This window comes from Perna viridis, chromosome 9 (assembly GCF_037379345.1).
Source record: "Perna viridis isolate PV_CMFRI_1.1 ecotype Kerala chromosome 9, ASM3737934v1, whole genome shotgun sequence".
Lineage (NCBI taxonomy): Eukaryota > Metazoa > Mollusca > Bivalvia > Mytilida > Mytilidae > Perna > Perna viridis.
The window spans coordinates 18,590,918-18,609,327 of record NC_142453.1 but is presented as its reverse complement, the minus strand read 5'-3'; the positions used below and the strand labels follow the sequence as shown (position 1 = coordinate 18,609,327).

The 18,410-nt window shown below is 32.6% G+C and overlaps 2 protein-coding genes across 2 annotated transcripts; both read left to right on the top strand.

Annotated features, from left to right (window-relative positions):
• The first annotated feature begins 4,020 nt into the window (after nt 1-4,020).
• LOC148607179 (uncharacterized) lies at nt 4,021-11,223 on the top strand. Its single transcript, XM_088546086.1, has 2 exons — nt 4,021-4,069; nt 10,853-11,223. Exon 2 carries the CDS (start codon nt 10,870-10,872, stop codon nt 11,221-11,223), a length of 354 nt encoding a protein of 117 aa, XP_088402212.1. The 5' UTR covers nt 4,021-4,069; nt 10,853-10,869.
• Nucleotides 11,224-11,289: 66 nt separating this feature from the next.
• On the top strand, nt 11,290-14,873 carry LOC148607178 (cyclic GMP-AMP synthase-like receptor 2). The gene has a single exon (XM_088546085.1). It carries the CDS (start codon nt 11,290-11,292, stop codon nt 12,376-12,378), a length of 1,089 nt encoding a protein of 362 aa, XP_088402211.1. The 3' UTR covers nt 12,379-14,873.
• Nucleotides 14,874-18,410: the final 3,537 nt, after the last annotated feature.

The window sequence follows — 18,410 nt, the reverse complement described above, 5'->3', positions numbered from 1 at the left end:
TCCATTAAAATCTTGATTCCCTTGATATAATTACTCTTTCGTAACCGTGATTACCCGAATGTTTCTCAATCAAAACAATTGGAAGTGCGGGTAATGTTTTCGTTCCACAAGATCTTCTCAATTTTTACCGATCTTTGGGTTTTACCGATCTTTTGATCTTCACTAGGGAGCCAGATTAGGCACCAGATTAAACAACTGACAATGACTATATATGTCATAAACATTATCAAGGCCCCAAAATCTACGTGTGTTGCTTGTATTAGAACGGGAATTTTACATTAAAAGATGAAAAAAAAGTTAATGATCGCTTAACATTGATCTTAGTGTACACGTAATATTACTCAATCTCCAATTCAGAGACTATGTAGGTCATAAACATTATCAGATATATATCTATCGTGGCCCTGATAATGTTTATGACCTGTATATAGTTAATTGTCACGAGCCCCTGTGTCTGAAACTGGGTAATGTTACATTATGTACATTAAATTCAATGCTGAAGGATCATTTCATCTTTAAATGTTAACTTCCCGTTCTAATGCGAGCAAAAATACTCATAGACCTGTGTGTAATATTTAAGAATTATATTTTGATCTCGTATGAAGCTAGAATTAACGGTAAACACGGCACAGATCAGCATCATAATGTGTTATTCGTACAGTATATAATTATGCAAATCATATGCGAATGTGAAGTTCTGAAATTACTTGTAAGAAGTTACAAAGAGAAAAGTGTATCTCATCTTAATTTTATCTTAAGTTTATAGTTAGTATGATTGACAACATCATAAGGCTTTGGAATATTTAAAGACGTAAACAATGAATAAAATGCATGGAATTACAAACTCGTGTTTTTTTTAAACCCAACTTACATGTATGATTAATGAAATAGCCAATTTTTTGACTTAGTATTTCGTCTTCTTATATTTTAAACATGCTTCCTATAAAAGCGTTTTATACGTTCGGGTATAATAGAGTTGACATTAGGGTGGTAGTTGTTTTATATTAAAGCAGAGTTTTCTCGCTTTGTATAATTTTACTGTAAATTCGTAAAACGTGGACACGGCCTACATACACCAAGGTTGTTATAATGATTATGATATACGTCTCATTATGCGAATATGATTAGATTGTTTGTTATAAAATGTCATACGTACACGTGACTACGAAATAAATTACAGTATAGTGTCGATTATTGAAAAAAATACTTCAGCAGTACCATGCATGTTAAAAATCAAATTTCAATTATCAATTTCTTAAAAGAATAATAAAAAAGTAAAGATAATAATAATGAATAACTGAATAACAACAAAACAAATATTTGGTTTATATTACACCAAAAGCATACCGATAACTTCATTCGATTACAACTAATCTTTTTGTGAAAAGCCACACACACTGTAACTGGAAGTACTCAAGAGTCCGACGTTATTAAAAATATTAAAAGTTCTTGTCGACAATATCTTTTTTTCCGACACAGTCGGTATAGTTTTGCTTTCGGTGTAGTTTTGCTTTTTAACCTTTGATCTCAAAGACGCCCTTCTATGGAAACGCAAGTCACCTGATCCCAATTATGTTTCCCGATTGGCCAAATACTGATATCTTAGTGGCGTTCGAAAAAAAAAATATCGAAATTGCGTGCCATGTGTTATTTTCTTGAATGAAGTGTAGAAAATTATTTAGTAAAAAGAACAACATTTTAGTGCGTCGGCTATCTTTTTTTTTTTAAGATAATACTTGTTTTCCTTGGGACATAGGTGTACTAATATTCAAATGGAATATTTACGCGCCTCTTTGGGTCTATCTGCTTCCATATTCGTATCAAGCTTAGATTTTACAAGGGCTACTGTAAAGTTCATCACTTTACAATTCCTTTATGTAGGTAATGTTTTATATCCCTGTTCTCTGAATTTATTTTTAATTCAAGGTAAAACAACACCTGATTTATCCAAATCTTAATTATGAAGATAAGTGATGCAATTTTTGCTTCATGCCTAGACCTTATAACCTATATGTAGATGATGCATTACGTTTTTAATCAAAACGTTCCGAAAAATATGATGAGTTTAACTTTCTAATTGTAAACATCCCCTTTCTATGTGGCAATGCACGAACACACCTAAACTCTGCAGTAAACACTATAAAAACAGTAAAAATACAAACAAAAAAAAAAAAAAACAAACAAAAAAAAAAAAAACACACACACACACACACAGACAAAAACAAACAAACAAACATAAACATACAAGCAAACAAAACAGGCAGTTGGTGGTAAATGACAGGTTTTGTTTTTAAATATAATGTTCTTCCATTCCTTATCACAAATTCGTCCATTCTAGGAGTTGAGAATGTTGGTTTTCTTTTTATTATATCCAACGATTAAAGAGAAATAAATTACTTATACATCATTGAAATTCATTACAAAAAAAGCGAATTCAAAATCCTTTTTTGTGGTAAATTGGGTTGATTTGAAATGGAACTTTAAAATAATTTTCTGGGTCATCCAATGTCCATAATAAAATTATTATCATTATGTGACATACATACATACGTGTATTATTTAAACATTAATCTGCAATATGAAAATCAGTGGGAAAAGTTATGTTGTTCCACCAGTACAACAGGATTTACATATACCTGATTTTTACATGAACAGCTTCTTAAAAATTCATTCCTTACGACAAACATGCATGAGATCTGTACATTTACCTCTTAGTAGAAGATACCAGTGACGGACCCAGGGAGAGGGTACTGGGGGTTGGCACCCCTCCTTTTTATTGGAAAATTTGAAAAAATTGACAAAAAAATGATAAATAATTTCTTAGTACTTTGTTTTTTTTCTGAGGAACCAAGGCTGGCACGCCCCCTTTTCAAAGTGTCTGGATCCGCCCCTGGGATAGTGTACAAAAAGTTAAGACAGAGTTGTGTTTAATCTGTGCTTATATCATCACAGAAGCGTCATGTTAATTGACCGATGGAAAATTCTTATTTCAGAGATGTGACACGATATCTTCAGTAATATGTTACATCATACAAAATTGACGATCCATAGAAATTACAGTTATTCAACTTATTCGCTTGTACTGTGATGGTTGTACCTAGAGGAACTGGACATACATGCCCTTCCGGTATACCTTATTTCACTTCCATGCAGTTTCTTAAAATTTCTACTAATAAAATTTGTAGTTTGAATTACAAGTTATTTATTCTTTTGTGTGATGTCTTCTTTTCCTTACCTACATTTTTATGTATCGTAGATATCATACAATGCGACTAAAATAAAATCTCATTTTGAATATGGTTATAAAAATAAACACTAGTATGTTTTCATGAGAGTATGTATATGGTACATGTAAAGTAAAATTTTCTGAATTGCCTGTTTACCCGTACTGATTATGTACTTAGATTTTGATATCTCTGATTTGCCTTTCATTTTGGAGATTCGGTATTATTTTGCCAATATCTACATATATATTTATAAAATATCGACCATTTGAAGCAAAGTTTTGATTTAAAGTAAATGTATATATTATATTAGCAAAATTCCTATGTCGTGTAGTTCAATGTTTAACTTCGTGCATGCACAAATTAAGTAGATGTAGCAGTCTTTGTAAGAATCATGCAAATTATGTAATATGTGATACACCCCCAAACTAGGCTACACATTTTTGTTATTTTAAAAGTTACTTTGTAGGTCTGAATGATGAAATTGAAATGTATAACTGTTCATTCCTGTTTGCTCTTTAGAGATACTCCACATCCGAAATCCAAAAGTTTCTATTGTATTTTAGTGTCATTTACGGTGTTATCTCCCTTAGTTTTGAATTCTACATTACATTCTATATAATGTTTATCTCCCGAAAACCGGGATTATATGAAAAGCCCACATGCTAATTTCTGTTTACTATCATATTTTGAGCAAACTATCAAAAATAATAAAAAATATAGGCTTTCCAAACATGAATCACACTTTGCATGATTCTTATCTGGAGTGCTACGTAAAATGTTTACGTTAATTGTTTGTTATTCTTTATCTATTTTTTCTAATACAAAGTGCTGTTCAAAAGAAGGTAAGAAAGAACATTCCGTACGGGAAATGCTGTAGTCCTTTCTTTTGGTTTTTTTTTATATTCAATTTGTTTTAATGCTCTTTTAGGGTTTCAAGACAGAAATATTTTGACGCTGAATTGATAACCTTCCAAACAATGTTAGAACTGTCAAATTTGCAAAGCTAAATTTTGGTCGTTCCTTCCGCGCGACGCTAACTCGTACCGCTGTGATCCGATGTAACCGTGTAGCGAATAGAGTCCTACGAGGAGGAATGACATGGCCAGTCATTCAGATTCACTTCAATAGAACATAATTCGTTAATGCAATTATAGGTTAAATGAGGTCTATTTGGGAAGTTGGCCACAGACATACTGTGCAACTATACAAATCATATGCAATACCAACTGTCCCTGCTGACGACCACCCACTTCCCCACCCTTTTGCAAACCAACATCTTGTATTTACACAAGTATTTAGATATGAGGATTTAACTGTGGTTCCATCTTCTTGTTTGTTTGTTTGTTGGGGTTTAACGTCCGAGCAGCAATATTTCAGCTATATTCAGACGATGAACATGAAATTGATGATAAAATGAACATGAAATGATGATGAAATGAAAAAGGGATGGGACGCAAAGACAATGGGGTCGACAAATTTTGATTGCCACTGGGAATAGGGAGAAGTGGGTAGGGTCGGGCAATTTGGCCTCCTGTGGCGGAGCCCTATGGTTCATACTCCGGGAGAATATCACAGTAGGGTTCTTTAACGTGCGAGGAACGTGGCATCTTTCCCAACACGGTGCACCACTATGGTTTGCGGTCAGGTTTTCCGTATTATAGCCTGACAACCCCAGCATGTAACACGCCAGGGGTACCCCATTCCACCACCTGGGGCACACATCCCAGTTGCTCTGTGGGCAGAGCGCCCTAGCCCCCGGCTAGGGTTCTGAGCACTATTTAGCCGCCTTCTACGACAAGCTTAGCGCTGCTGCAGGCCTATTTTTATAACACCCGGACCTGCACGGGTAGGTTCCATCTTCAAAAATGATTGTACAAGTGATGATAATAGACTGTTCATACCGTATGTTATTTTGCGAGGTATTTCTTTCATTCTCTCCTAACAGATATATTTGTTATCAGTATAGTTTCACCTGACCTGGTAAAGAGTACAAAAGTGGACTGTGTTACCGAATGGTGAAGGTTGGCTTCTATAAGCTTATAATGTATAAATTATGTCATTGCACTGTTCAAAACCGACTGCTGAAATGTTAAAGAGTAATTAAGGGACCAAGGTTATAGTGGTAATCAAAGGAATGCAATCCAGGGACAAAGACCATGCATGGAAAACCGACACACACAACAAAGAACATAAAGTAACCAAAATCATACATACAAAGTAAAAAAAACACATGAGCAACTCGACCTCCACTAAAAATTGGGAGCATGGACCAGTGCACCGGTAATGTAAGCGTCCTAGGTTTTTCTAGAAACACCCGCCGAGTTGCTCATAAAAAGTCAAGTCCGGGGTAGACAAACGAGGAAAGTAAAACGGACACGTTGAATAAGTCAGTTTTCATGGTGCAGATGGATACACCATAACGATCCTCGAGTTCATGATGACGACCATAAAACTTCTGTAGTGATGTCTTCAATCTTGTAGCAACGTAACTCTCTTCCAGAACAATCTTTTAAAAAACGGAATGTTATTATTCTCGATTTTATGCAAACAATTTTATTTTTCTCATCGTCATTTTTTCTAAACACATTAAAACATTTTTTTAGATATTTTTATCGAGTATAAAAGTATCACCATACCACTCGTACGGTATTTAGTGATTTTGGACTATATTTACATCACAATTTAGAAGAAGGTAGCGTTTAGGAAAATGCATTTAGTGATATCCAGATGGTCGTATATAAAAATGCTTCATATTTTATGAATGTCTGCTGAATGTTGCGAAAATGGTTTTAAAAGCTGAAAACCAAATAATGTAAACTTTATGAGCTGCAACACTTTATGGATTCTTTGAAATCATTTCTTTCTGACATACAGATTATAACTGTTAACTACTTTATGTTCAAATGAACGATTGTGGTTAAACACTTGGGCATGAAGCAAAATGTCGTTTGTGGATATTGTCGATAAAATAACGATAGAAATGACCAACCCGATGAAAAAATAGAGTTTCCGTAATTTATTTCGATTCTAATATGACTTGTTTTATTCATATTGTTGAATAGAAGTAGCCTCTGTGTTACACGAAATGTTGGTCATGTGTTTATCACTTTTTTTTACCATTGTGGTACAAAGAACTTTGAAGCACGTAATATTATAATTCGATTTCTACATGTACTTGTAATTTGTATTATCTTTATAGTTTGATGCTTCGGTAATGTTTTACAAATATCAATATGTAAATATAAAAATATCGATCATTCAAAGTAAAATTTTGATTTAAACAAATGTTTGTAGATAATATTAGCAAAATATCTGAGGTGTGCAGTGTAATATTTATCTTCAAGTACATTTTTGTTCAAATCAATACGTTAATCTGGCAGCCCGGGTAATATTTTCGTTCCACAAGTTTCTCTCAAATAAAACCCCGGGTCACTAGTGAAGTCGTCTGTCTTTTGATTGGCTGAGTGGATATGACGTTATTTTATTTATTTTATACTTTCTAATATTCAAATTTTAAAAAGCAACGTTTAAATATTTCTTCCAAATTACTTAAATTACCTTCCGATACTATAAATAAGTTAATTTAGATAATTTCATCTTGGTTTTTACTTTATTTCATAAGCGACAATTTACTCATATATTGTGAATATCCGTCGCTGGTAACCTGAGTTTATATTTTAGCGATCCTAGGGTCGCTTATGATATTGACCAGGGAACCAGATTAATTAATACGTTAACGCTTTGTCATACTTAAGCTATAGAAAAAAAAAGGAACAGTGAAACGCAAAAAATACATAATCGTATACCTTTTTATAAAATATAATAATAAATACAGAAAACCCAAAAAGGTCCTTAATAAGTGTAAACACACCTTCAAGTAATCACTGAAATGCCCCGACAAGAAATGTTATAAAATTCACGGTACAAAGTGATGGTATTCCTTTAAAATAAACTAAAAAGTTGAAATAATGGCACATTAATGACCAATATTGACATCAGGGCGTAATCATTGCTAGTCTTTCTTATAAAGACGTACATTTTCAAAAGAACGTAAGAAAGGAAACATGAAAATATTCTATAAATGTAGAATTAATAGAACTAGGGGGAAAGGCAGCTGGTTTATGATAAAAAAAAAATATGTATTTGTTTAAGACCGTTTCTGTAACTTCAGGACTCTACAATATGGTTAACTTGAAAAAAAAAAAACTTGGGAGAATAGAAAATTCTAACAGTATCTTTATTTATTACATTTATTCTTCATGTTTATTTTCATTTTTTCAGATAAATATCGGCGATTTCCCACATGTCAAATAATATTTAAGAGAATGCTAATGATAGACAGATTTAATTGTAATGTATAAAAGAACCAGTTGCATATTTTGGTTTCCATGATAAGGATATTCTTAACAATACCACTTTCATTTTATTAAGTGGTTTTACTCACAAACGTTCTTGTATGATGAATTGCTGGTAAAGATAACACATTAAATAACACACATTTATTTTTTAAACTATCAAAAAACATTTATGGAAGCATATTCTTTTGTATTAAAATCTAAGAGGGGGAGAAAGGGGGGGGGGTGTCAAATGAAAATTGTAAATTGGTTTCACCCTGTTCCTATTGCAATGTTGATAATGTATATGTTTTAGAGTTAAAACAGCTACGAAGAGGCATTTTAATTATTTTTTTAAATATACTTGTAAGTGCTTTCAACTTTTTTTCTTTATAAGAAGCCTAGCACACGAAAATGATTTGAACGCTAGTGCTGACGCTTGTTAAAGTGAGTAAATATGCATGATTTTTTTCATATCTATGTAATTAGCGGTATACTTACAACTTACAACAATAATCAATATGTGTCGGCCTCTGCATCCCTGTAGACAAATGAGTTTTTTAAAGAATTATCACCAAATTTGAATGAGTCTTTTTTCCATGTCTGGTCTTTGTCCCTGGATTACATTCTTTTGATTCCCGTTAAAATCCTGGTTGCTCTTGATATCGCACTTTGTTCCCAATACAAATTTTTGCTCAATTCTATTTAGTTAATTAAAATGATGTTTAATTGTGTATTTTTGTTTTAGGCTGATACTTTGTTGCTCGAGACATTTTTATCTGAAATATTGCCGCTAGGGCGTTAAACTCCGATAATCAATCAATCAATCGAGACCTTTTTAAAAGCGGGAATATTTTAACAAACTTTATGTAACACTCTCTATTTGGTTTAATACAATACCATATATTTCTGATAAGATAATAACGCTGAAAACACAAAACTGAAATTCAGTACAACAGGTAATTAGACTACAAAATGTACCTATGTGGTTTAACTATGATATACTCGATATCGTGCAAAATTTGTGCAATGCGTTAGATAAACTGTTCCATTTATATACATACATTTCGCAGCTATCTCAACGAACTAGTGCTTTGAGCATTAATTGATGTTGATCACAAGTTATCGATTGATCCCATCTTTAAGACATTATTTCACCAAAGCCTTTGTTTTTCTCATTGTATTTTTTTTCGTCCTTACTTTATTGTATACGAAGTACTTTTCACTGTTTTTACATTTGATTTATTATTTATTTATTTTCTGCCGTACTTAATTTTCTCAGTAGCATATAAAAATATTGGTCCTGTACGATTTCACTGTTATGCACACATCAGAATAATTTATTTTTCTGCCCACAGTTATGTATATTTTTTGCATATACTTTGTGCAAAATTAACTGCCGGTTCATATCAAATTAAGACACTATCAGTGCTTAAGTGACCAATTGTAAGTATTTGTAAGAATCAGAAAAATGGGAAAAATCAGAAACATGCATGTCAAAATCCCACCGATCTGACGACAAAATATCACTCTGGGGAACTTTCTCTATCTTAAAAGACCATTATTTGATCTCTGTATCATTGGATTTGCTAAAAAAAAATGCCAATAGAATCTTAGAGAAATGAGGTTTTTGACAAGTAGCCTGCCCTTAAAATATTCATTTCCGTGCATTTCAATGAAATTGTAACTCATTGGTTAAACATGATATGGAAAATCTTGTCTAAGTTCCTGGAATCCGATTAGACAAATAGTAAAATTACAGTACCAAAATGATGGGTTTTAATTTTCATACTATGTTTCACCTTCTGCCTGATTCTTACAGGGAATGACACTTTATGGTTTAGAAAAATAAAAAAAAAACTAACGATGTTTTCTAATTTCAATCTAGTTACGACATATTTTTATGTAATTTTATATAAAAAATGCTGTAGCTCTGCGCCCAAACCATACACTCATGTTCCATTTAAATTAACCAGAGCAAGAACGATAAATCTTGTATAGCGCAAATTTCATAGATAAGCTATATTTGAGATTTTATGATCTCAAAATTTGAACTTCCGAAACACAAACTAAGACTGGCTTTGTGATCTGTTACTGTTTTGAATTAGAAATGAAAGTGGTTGATTCTGACACGCACGGATCAACGTGTCACATATATGCTTATGGAGACTCATCATATCTGAGTTGTGCTGCGGGAAAATTAATATGTAACGCACAATTCAATGTGTAGTGCATATGATAACAGTAAATATTAAAACAGAAGACCTTGTTATTGTGTTAGTCATAAATATCGAAACTAATCTGTTAAATATTAATGAAAATTAAAATGAAACAAAATAATTTCCTTTTCATAATTAATTAATCGAGATTTATAGTTAAGAAATTTGAATTTCCCTCGCCTATGGGCGCCACCATGATCGATTGAACTGTGACGTCACAAGGTCGGTTTGTAAAGTGAAAGTAAATAGGCAATTGAGTATGATGTCCGAAGAAATCGCAAATTTGGAACTTTTCCAATATAATTTCAACCAATAATAAATAGAAGAAGAGATTGAGGCACAACATGTAAGCAAATGTCAGATATCAATGACGAACAACAAGATTTGCAGCCAGATGACTAGGAAAATCTATTTCTACTTCCGAAGAATATTCGTGTTGCTGGTTAAGAACATTTGTCTTGTATCATTCGTGCAATCGTAAGCTTGACGAGTCATCATGCTTTGGTGATTAGATTAACAGGATCGTAGAAATATTTACGGAAAATTCTTTATACATATTATTTGCAGCACTTGTATCAGTACCAAACCGACTTGGTGACATCAAGAGCCAACGGAAGCTATCGGTAAAAATCAGTGAAGTATGAATATGAACTCCCTTCAGATAGGAGAGTTCTGCAAGACGGCTATTCACTTATATTTCAAGTATTTCGAATTTTGCATAGCCCTGAGCATTTTATAAAAGCGTATTTTGCATTAAAGGTTATTTATTTTTATTTACATGGGTATGATTTATCATAATCGCCTAACTGAATGCAAAGGTTGTCTTTCACTTTAATCAATTTATTTATATGGGTATGATTTATCATAATCGCCTAACATAATGCAAAGTTTGTCTTTCACTTTAATCAATTTATTTATATGGGTATGATTTATCATAATCGCCTAACATAATGCAAAGTTTGTCTTTCACTTTAATCAATTTGTTGATTTTTTATTATCTGTATAGTTTCTTCATTTTTTTCACTACATCTGAGATATTATTTTTCAATTTAAAAATTCGTATTTTTGACAGAAGGTGGAAGAATAGTAATGACACACTTTCCTTACAACATCCTAAGTAAAGTATTTGGGACAGAAGAAGTTGTTCGGTTGCGTCAAAAACTTTTCTTGGTAGCTGAGAATTATACAGACTATATAAATGTTCGACGTATTGCGAGTGGCAGTAAAGCAGAAGGATTAGACATGTTTGGAAGTGACTACGATGTGATGGTTCTACTTAAATTTGTTCAAATTTATGAGACAATGGATCGTTTGATTAGTACAGATGACGTCATTTGTGTTGTTATGGGCACAAATGATACTAAACTTGGTTTTACAAGGCTCCGATTTATAGCATCAGGAATAAATTCTTATAGAATAAGCAGTTGGTTGCGGTTCACGTAGAAATGATGGTTCTTACATGAGGGAGGTCTTATTTACCTGTAAAGCAAATTAGTCCGTGAATTCGGTATGATGATAAATTGCACTGTTCATGGTCCATGTCAGATGGTAAAAGAGGATCAAATAGACATAGTTCGATGTTTTCGTTGTAAGGAGTGGGTATCTATTGCGTTACCATGGATACAGAGATCAAGAGGGACTTGGCCAAGCAGTGAACTTATCAAAGATATTACTCATTATGGTGTATTGTTTGTACCCGTCGGGTGTAAAACATCGACGAACGAAGATATTGAATGGAGAATTTCGTTTTCTATGGCAGAAACACAATTGGTTCACTCATTTACTCATACACAAATTTTATGTTATGCTATGTTAAAAACTATTGTTAGCGACATTGGAAAGAAACGGCATGGGGAACTTATTTGTTCGTACTTTATCAAAACTATCATGTTTTGGATATCTGAGGAACATGATTGTGAGATATGGTCTGAAGAATATATTACACGGTGTTATATGGTATGCCTTAAACGGTTGATCTACTGTGTTGAGCAATGTATTTGTATGCATTATTTTATTCCCGAAATAAACTTTTTTGAAAGTAGATTTACTCCCATCGAACAATCGTCGCTCTTGGAAACGTTAAATGAGGTCTATTTAGGAGGTTGGAAAGCAATACTAGATACAGACATGTTTTGTCATTATAAATTTAACATATATACTCCGTTGATATCTTCTGCAATACCAACTGTCGATGCAATTAATATCCTATTTCCTCATATGCTTGCAAACCAGCATTCTGTATTTACTCAAGTGTTGAAATATAAGGATGTTGGTGAGGCGTCAACCTTAAAAATGATGGTACAAGTAATGGCAAAAGATAGTTTTATACGTTTGTCAATCTGCGATACATTACATTCATTGTGCAGTAACCAACAGATTTATAATCAATATAAATCAATTTTACCCGACGTAATGATGAGTACAAAGGTTGACCGTTTCACCGGTTGGTGTAAGTTGGCCTCAATCTTCTGTAAACTTAAAATGTATAAATTGTGCCAGAACATTGTTCAAGACCGTCTGCTAAAATGTTCACCAAAACGAGCGTGGTTGCATGCACGTACGAATGTATTCACCCACAGCACATTAACAATCTGCTAAAAAACGGTAGGTTGTTATCTTCAATTTTACGCAAATTTTGTATTAAAGAGATTACATTTTTTCCAGATCATTCTTGCCAGACGAACTGCGAAACATATTTGATGACAAATATAGCAATCGCACATTTATATCCATACCACCCGTAGTATATTTAGTGTTTTTAGATTTTATCTGTCATCACCATTTAAAACAAGACAAAGCCAAGAAAAAAGCTTTTAGAAATCTTCAGATGGTCGTACAAGAAAAGTATTTCATAGTGAATGAATTTCTATTGCATATGACAGAAATTGTTTTAAATGCTGCCAGTGAAATAATGAATACTCTATGAAGTGTAACCACATACAGATGTTTGCATTGTATTAATACTATAGCTAACACATTCATATGCGTTTTACGAACTGATTATTTCAGTTTGCTTAAGGAGGTTGACCTAGGGTAAGGGGCGCAACTCCTACAAATCATTAGAACGTTTGTATATTCAGCATTTCACATCAATCTCATGTAAGCATCAAAGCAACTTGGATTGATTTCATTCTGTTTCAAATGAAAGCTTGATAGGCTTCAATGAAATTGAATTTGATACAAACATATCACTGGTATCAAGAGTTATGTCCCTTACAATAAGTCTACATCCTTAAATGCAAAATTGGAATGAAAACTGTGGAGAACAGTAAATTGTTACATATATTTGTTTATACAATCTAAATAGTATTTCCGTCATTTCGCTATGTTGTTGAGATTTATAATAGTACATGTAATGTTGAGTACAAAATAGTGTGTTTTTAAAGATATGTCTCAGATTAAGATGCATGTTCATGGTGACGGCATTGCAGTAAATGAATGCCATAAACGGTTCATTTTCTGATATTTATATGTGTAATTTTATTTAGAAATTTCATGTTATAAAACTAGAATTGATATTTTGGACCATGAGCATGTCCTACTGCCGATACACCTTCCAAATATGAAGAAATAAAATATGAATTCTTAAAAAAAAGAAAATGACGCAACCATCTTTTTTATAAAGATTTTCTAATTAAAAACAGATTTATAAATATTTTTGTTAAGTTTAGAAAATAGTTTTTTTTTCAATATGAGTTCAAAAATCTTTTTATTATTAATAAATTTAAATTAACAGTTTCTAATATCAAAACTTACAAGAGATAAAATTAGTGTCATACTTAGCCGAGATACCAAATCGTTATAACGAGATACTACATCGTTTTAACAAGTTAACTAAGTCGTTATAACAAGTTGACTAAGTCTTTATAACAAGACGCTAAGTCCACAACCCGTTCCAGTCCGCTACTGTGTTGGATGTGGATTTAATAATGTCCTAACGTATGACTCATTTTAATCTGGCATTTTTTACGAAAATAACTAAAAGTCCTAATTTTATCAATTACATCCCAAAGCTTCAATAACGATATAGAATTGCAGGCACCAGCGCCACAAAACTTGAAAAGTTACTTAAGTCTGAGAAAATTCTTAACTGTTTGTGACGTCATCAATTTTAAGAAGTTCATTGGAGTAATCATGAAAATTAAGAATATACTCGGGCTTAAATATTTTTTACTCTTATGGCGCTGGGGCCTGAACTTCAAAAAAGGGAACTTTACGGTTAAAAATCTTGACTGTTTTACAGTTCTTTATCCATATTTTGCCAATACGTAATTAATTATAGGGGATATAATTACCATCGGAAACAAGGCTTCCCGCAAGAATTCGTTAGTTCCATTTCAATTCTCATCGATTTCATATCAGGGGGGAGGTCCAAATCTAAGGTCGTACATTGTAAAATGAAAACACATACGTGCTCTAAATAGGTCAATCAATGCAATAGCAGTAGCAGAAAAAAATAGTTTAATCAGTACTCGTTTTATAAATAGAGACTGATGGTAAAGGAAACCTCTTGTCCCAACTAGACCACAAACTCTTTTCATTCCGTAGTGTCAACTTTCCTTTCATCTGTGGCATTATTCTTTCAGCACCTGCGTATAGAGTTCATGTCACAACTCATAAGTTATGCCGTAACTACGCAGACTTTTTGTATCGCGTTCGACTTCTTAGGTTTATGGAACAGGCTTATGTTGCTACTAAATTGAAATTGTCACTTTAGAAGTTTTATGGTCGTCATTACAAACACGTCGATCATTACGGTGTATCCATCTGTACCATGAAAACTGTCATATAAAAATGTTAAACATACTAAAGACGACTGGTACATGTATCTTTATTCTTTATTTCATGCTACATTTTTTGTTCCCTTGATGTTTTTCTTATATATGTATTTTAGGGCTCTAATATTTGTGCTAAGATGTTGAGTGTTCAAATTTCATATTTCCTCCTTCAAAAGATATACATGTATATGTTCCGAATTCCTAATCTTACAAGTGAATGTTGAGCCTTTTTTCAAGTAGACATTTGTTGTTTTCATAGTCAGTCTTAATGTATAGTAACACGATCATTGTTCAATAATTATTAATATAAAGCTATCTATATTATTTGTTTTACTTTATTCCTTAGCAATTCTTGAGTTAATCATTTCATTCCTTTATTTGATGACACAAAACAAGATAAAGATAAACATAGAAAGTTTCATTGTTATCTTTCTACAAAAATGACAGTTGTGATTTCTTGTCAATATACTGGATACCTAAGCTTCACAGGAATCCTTATAAACAATTCTTAATAACTTGAACAGCAAAGTGCGCTACCAATACGAACCTCTTTCACGATTAATTGCATTCGTTGTCAAAAGTAGCAATATATGTTTTTTTTTTTTACTTTTTGGCGTAATTTATTTATCGGTATCACATACATAACGTCCTTATTTAAATGAAAATTTGCTATATAATTTAATTGACACCTACCAATTTTTAAATTGTGTTAAATTACTTGCTCATTCATATCACAACACGGTTTTTGTTTGCGTGAAAAGTGAATTGTTTAAATCAGATGACATTTTAATCCAGCATCACAATGCCTACATTGTAAAATCGTCCGTGATTTTGTTTAACGTGTCATAGTTTTCTTTTCCTTGTTCGACTACCCCGAACTTGACTTTTTATAAGCAACTCGGCGGGTTTTTCTAGAAAGGCAGAGGATGCTTACCCTGCTTGTGCACCTGGTCCATGCTCCCATTTCCAGTGGAGTCCGATTTGCTCATTTGCTTTTGTTACATTGTATGTATGATTTTAGTTACTTTATGTTTTTTGCTGTGCATATCTGTTTTCCATGTTTTTGTCCCTGGATAACATTCTTTTGATTACCGCTAAATTATTTGTTCCTTTGATTACTCTTTGTTACAAAGAAAAATTCTGGTTGTTGGAAATTTTACCAATCATTGATTTTACTGCCTAATTTTGTGTCAAAACATTCTTTTGAAAATTATCGTCCCTACCAAATCATTATTTTTGCAAATTCGTGAAAAAATTTATATTTATCAACACAGGAATTAAAAAATACAATTATCAGTATTTTGACAACAATCAGCACTTAGCAATAAAAATGATGGATTAAAAATGTGTTATGGAATTTCTCGTAAGGAATTATAAAAAAAATTGTATTTATATTATCTAATCAGTTGTAAGAAATGGTCAGAGGTTTTTACAATATTTGAAATGCATAACAAACGAAAAGAAAGGAAATAAGATTCGATAGTACATTATGACATGGGTTGTGTTTTTGTTGTAAGACTTATGATGAACTGCATGGGAAGAATTTTGATTGGTTTTACATGCCATGGGGATATACCTTTTTATAGGTTTAAGCAGGTCTTGAGTTGGAATGCTAGTTAACTGCTAGTAGTTCTTAGTTCGTATATTTGTTAATTCATGTTCATTTTCTTTATTTCCCGTTGTAACAAGGGAACCAGACTATTTAAACTGATTTTAAGTTGTGTTTATTGCGTAATATTTTTCCACAGTGGCCAGATGTTAAAGAGAAGGGTTGTGAACACACCAAAGTGTTTTAATCCCGCCGCATTTCTACCTCTGTATGGCTTGTTTCGTTATTAGCCTTAGTTTTTTTTTAATGTTACTTGAGTATATAGGGCAACTATGTCGCTGGGTCTGTGTATCATGATGTTTTAGGGACAACTGTAGCCTGTCCTGTGGTATGAGGGTTTCCACGTTGTTCATTGAAGACCAATGGGAGGCATCGGGCTGACATTTTCATTCCGGCGTGGGGGTCTCATTGACATATACATCATACCTTTTCTTGTTATGAATTTGTATTATTGAATCAAATATGGGCTTTTACTGACTTTGATTATATTCAAGTTCTTTATCCTCAATTTTCGCTACATAGATAACGTTTTTCTTTCATTGAGTAATCCTAGTTTCACTGAATGATTGCATTTCTTCTAGACTTAATTATGAGATACAGGACACTGCAGTCATTAAATGGTATGCCTCATATATTAAGAATTATGTGAGAAGAACTCTACATGTAATTATCAACCTTAACGACATACGCGATTGTTTTCATTATAAATTATTGATTTCCTTTTTTGCAAGACAATGTTCCTTCAGCCCTTGCATACGAACTTCTTTTTATATCATAACTCTTACGTAATGCCAAAACCTGATCATGAAATGGTTAATGAATTTTGTAAATTATGCCATTTCTAACACGAATACAAGTAAGCCATTAGCATACATTTATATTGCCACAAGACTAAATCGGTAATTGTTACATCTATGAAATTTCCCTATACCGTTTAAACCGAATTAGACTGACCTTCAAAGATAATACATAGATGTTGCTTGTACAAGAGTAATGATAAAAAATAATTCATTATTCAACGTATCATAGTTTTCCTTTCCTCTTATCTTTTGTCTACCCAGACTTGACTTTGAATGAGCAACTCAGTGGGTGTTTCTATAAAAGGAGAAGACGCCTACCATGCCGGTGTACCTGATCCATGCTCCCAGTTTTTAGTGGAGTCCGAGTTGCTAATCTGCTTAAGTTACTTTGTATGTATGAATTTTGTAACTTTACTTTCTTTGTTGTGTATGTCCGTTTTCCATGTCTGGACTTTGCCCTGGATTACATTTTTTTGATTACCGTTATAACCTTTGCTTTCAACCTATATTTCAACAATTTAAGCATCTTCATATACTAAGTCTTGCTTTTTCATTGTCGCATTCTTGTCAAGGAATCATCAGTCTCAGCACAATTCAATTTTCTTTACTAAATGAAATACATGTCGACACATATGTTGTCTTGCAAGACAAAGACCTACCTAGATTAAATTCGTATGCGTTAACTTCTGGTGACTCTAATCCGCGCATGTGATGTAAAGGTTGATTCTATATATAAATCTGATTGCAAACAGAAAGTAGCTGATCAACGGCAAGGAAAATCCGGACTCAAGCCCAAAAAGAAAGAAAAGTTCGAATATAACACAGGATCCTTTTGTAATTGACGTATAATGATATAATACAGCACAAATATGCTCTGTGATTGTCATTTTTTATTTGAAATCTATAAAAAAGAAATATATTAAATGAAATATAATCAAGACAAGTGCTTCCCTGTGTTGCTATTTGCTCTGTGTAACCAATGTGAAATTATTTTTTACCAATTTGAATGTCCTATCGGCAATCTTCGGAAGTAAGGCGATGGATAATTAGATTAGACCGATCTTCTTTGATAAAAAAACCGTTGTTTTCACAATATTCTGTCAGCTAAAGCAGCTTTAATGAAAGATTCAAACATGTCCACAATTTTATAATTATGAATGCATTAATTCAGGTTTTTTTCTTAAGTTTTTGTTACATTTTAGTAACTTCTTACATGTTCTTAGTAAACGATCGACAACTCTTGTCAAGGAATTATTGCCTATATTAAAAAATGCATGCTCATAGTTTATACTACAATTCTGTATGTTTTATGCAACTGCTCTGAAGTCACGGTCGATTGACTTCAAAAGTTCAAAGTCTACGTAAAGAATTTATGTTACGTTTTCTGATAAGGCCATATACAATTACATAAACACCACAATTCTTTATCCGTTTCGTGTATAT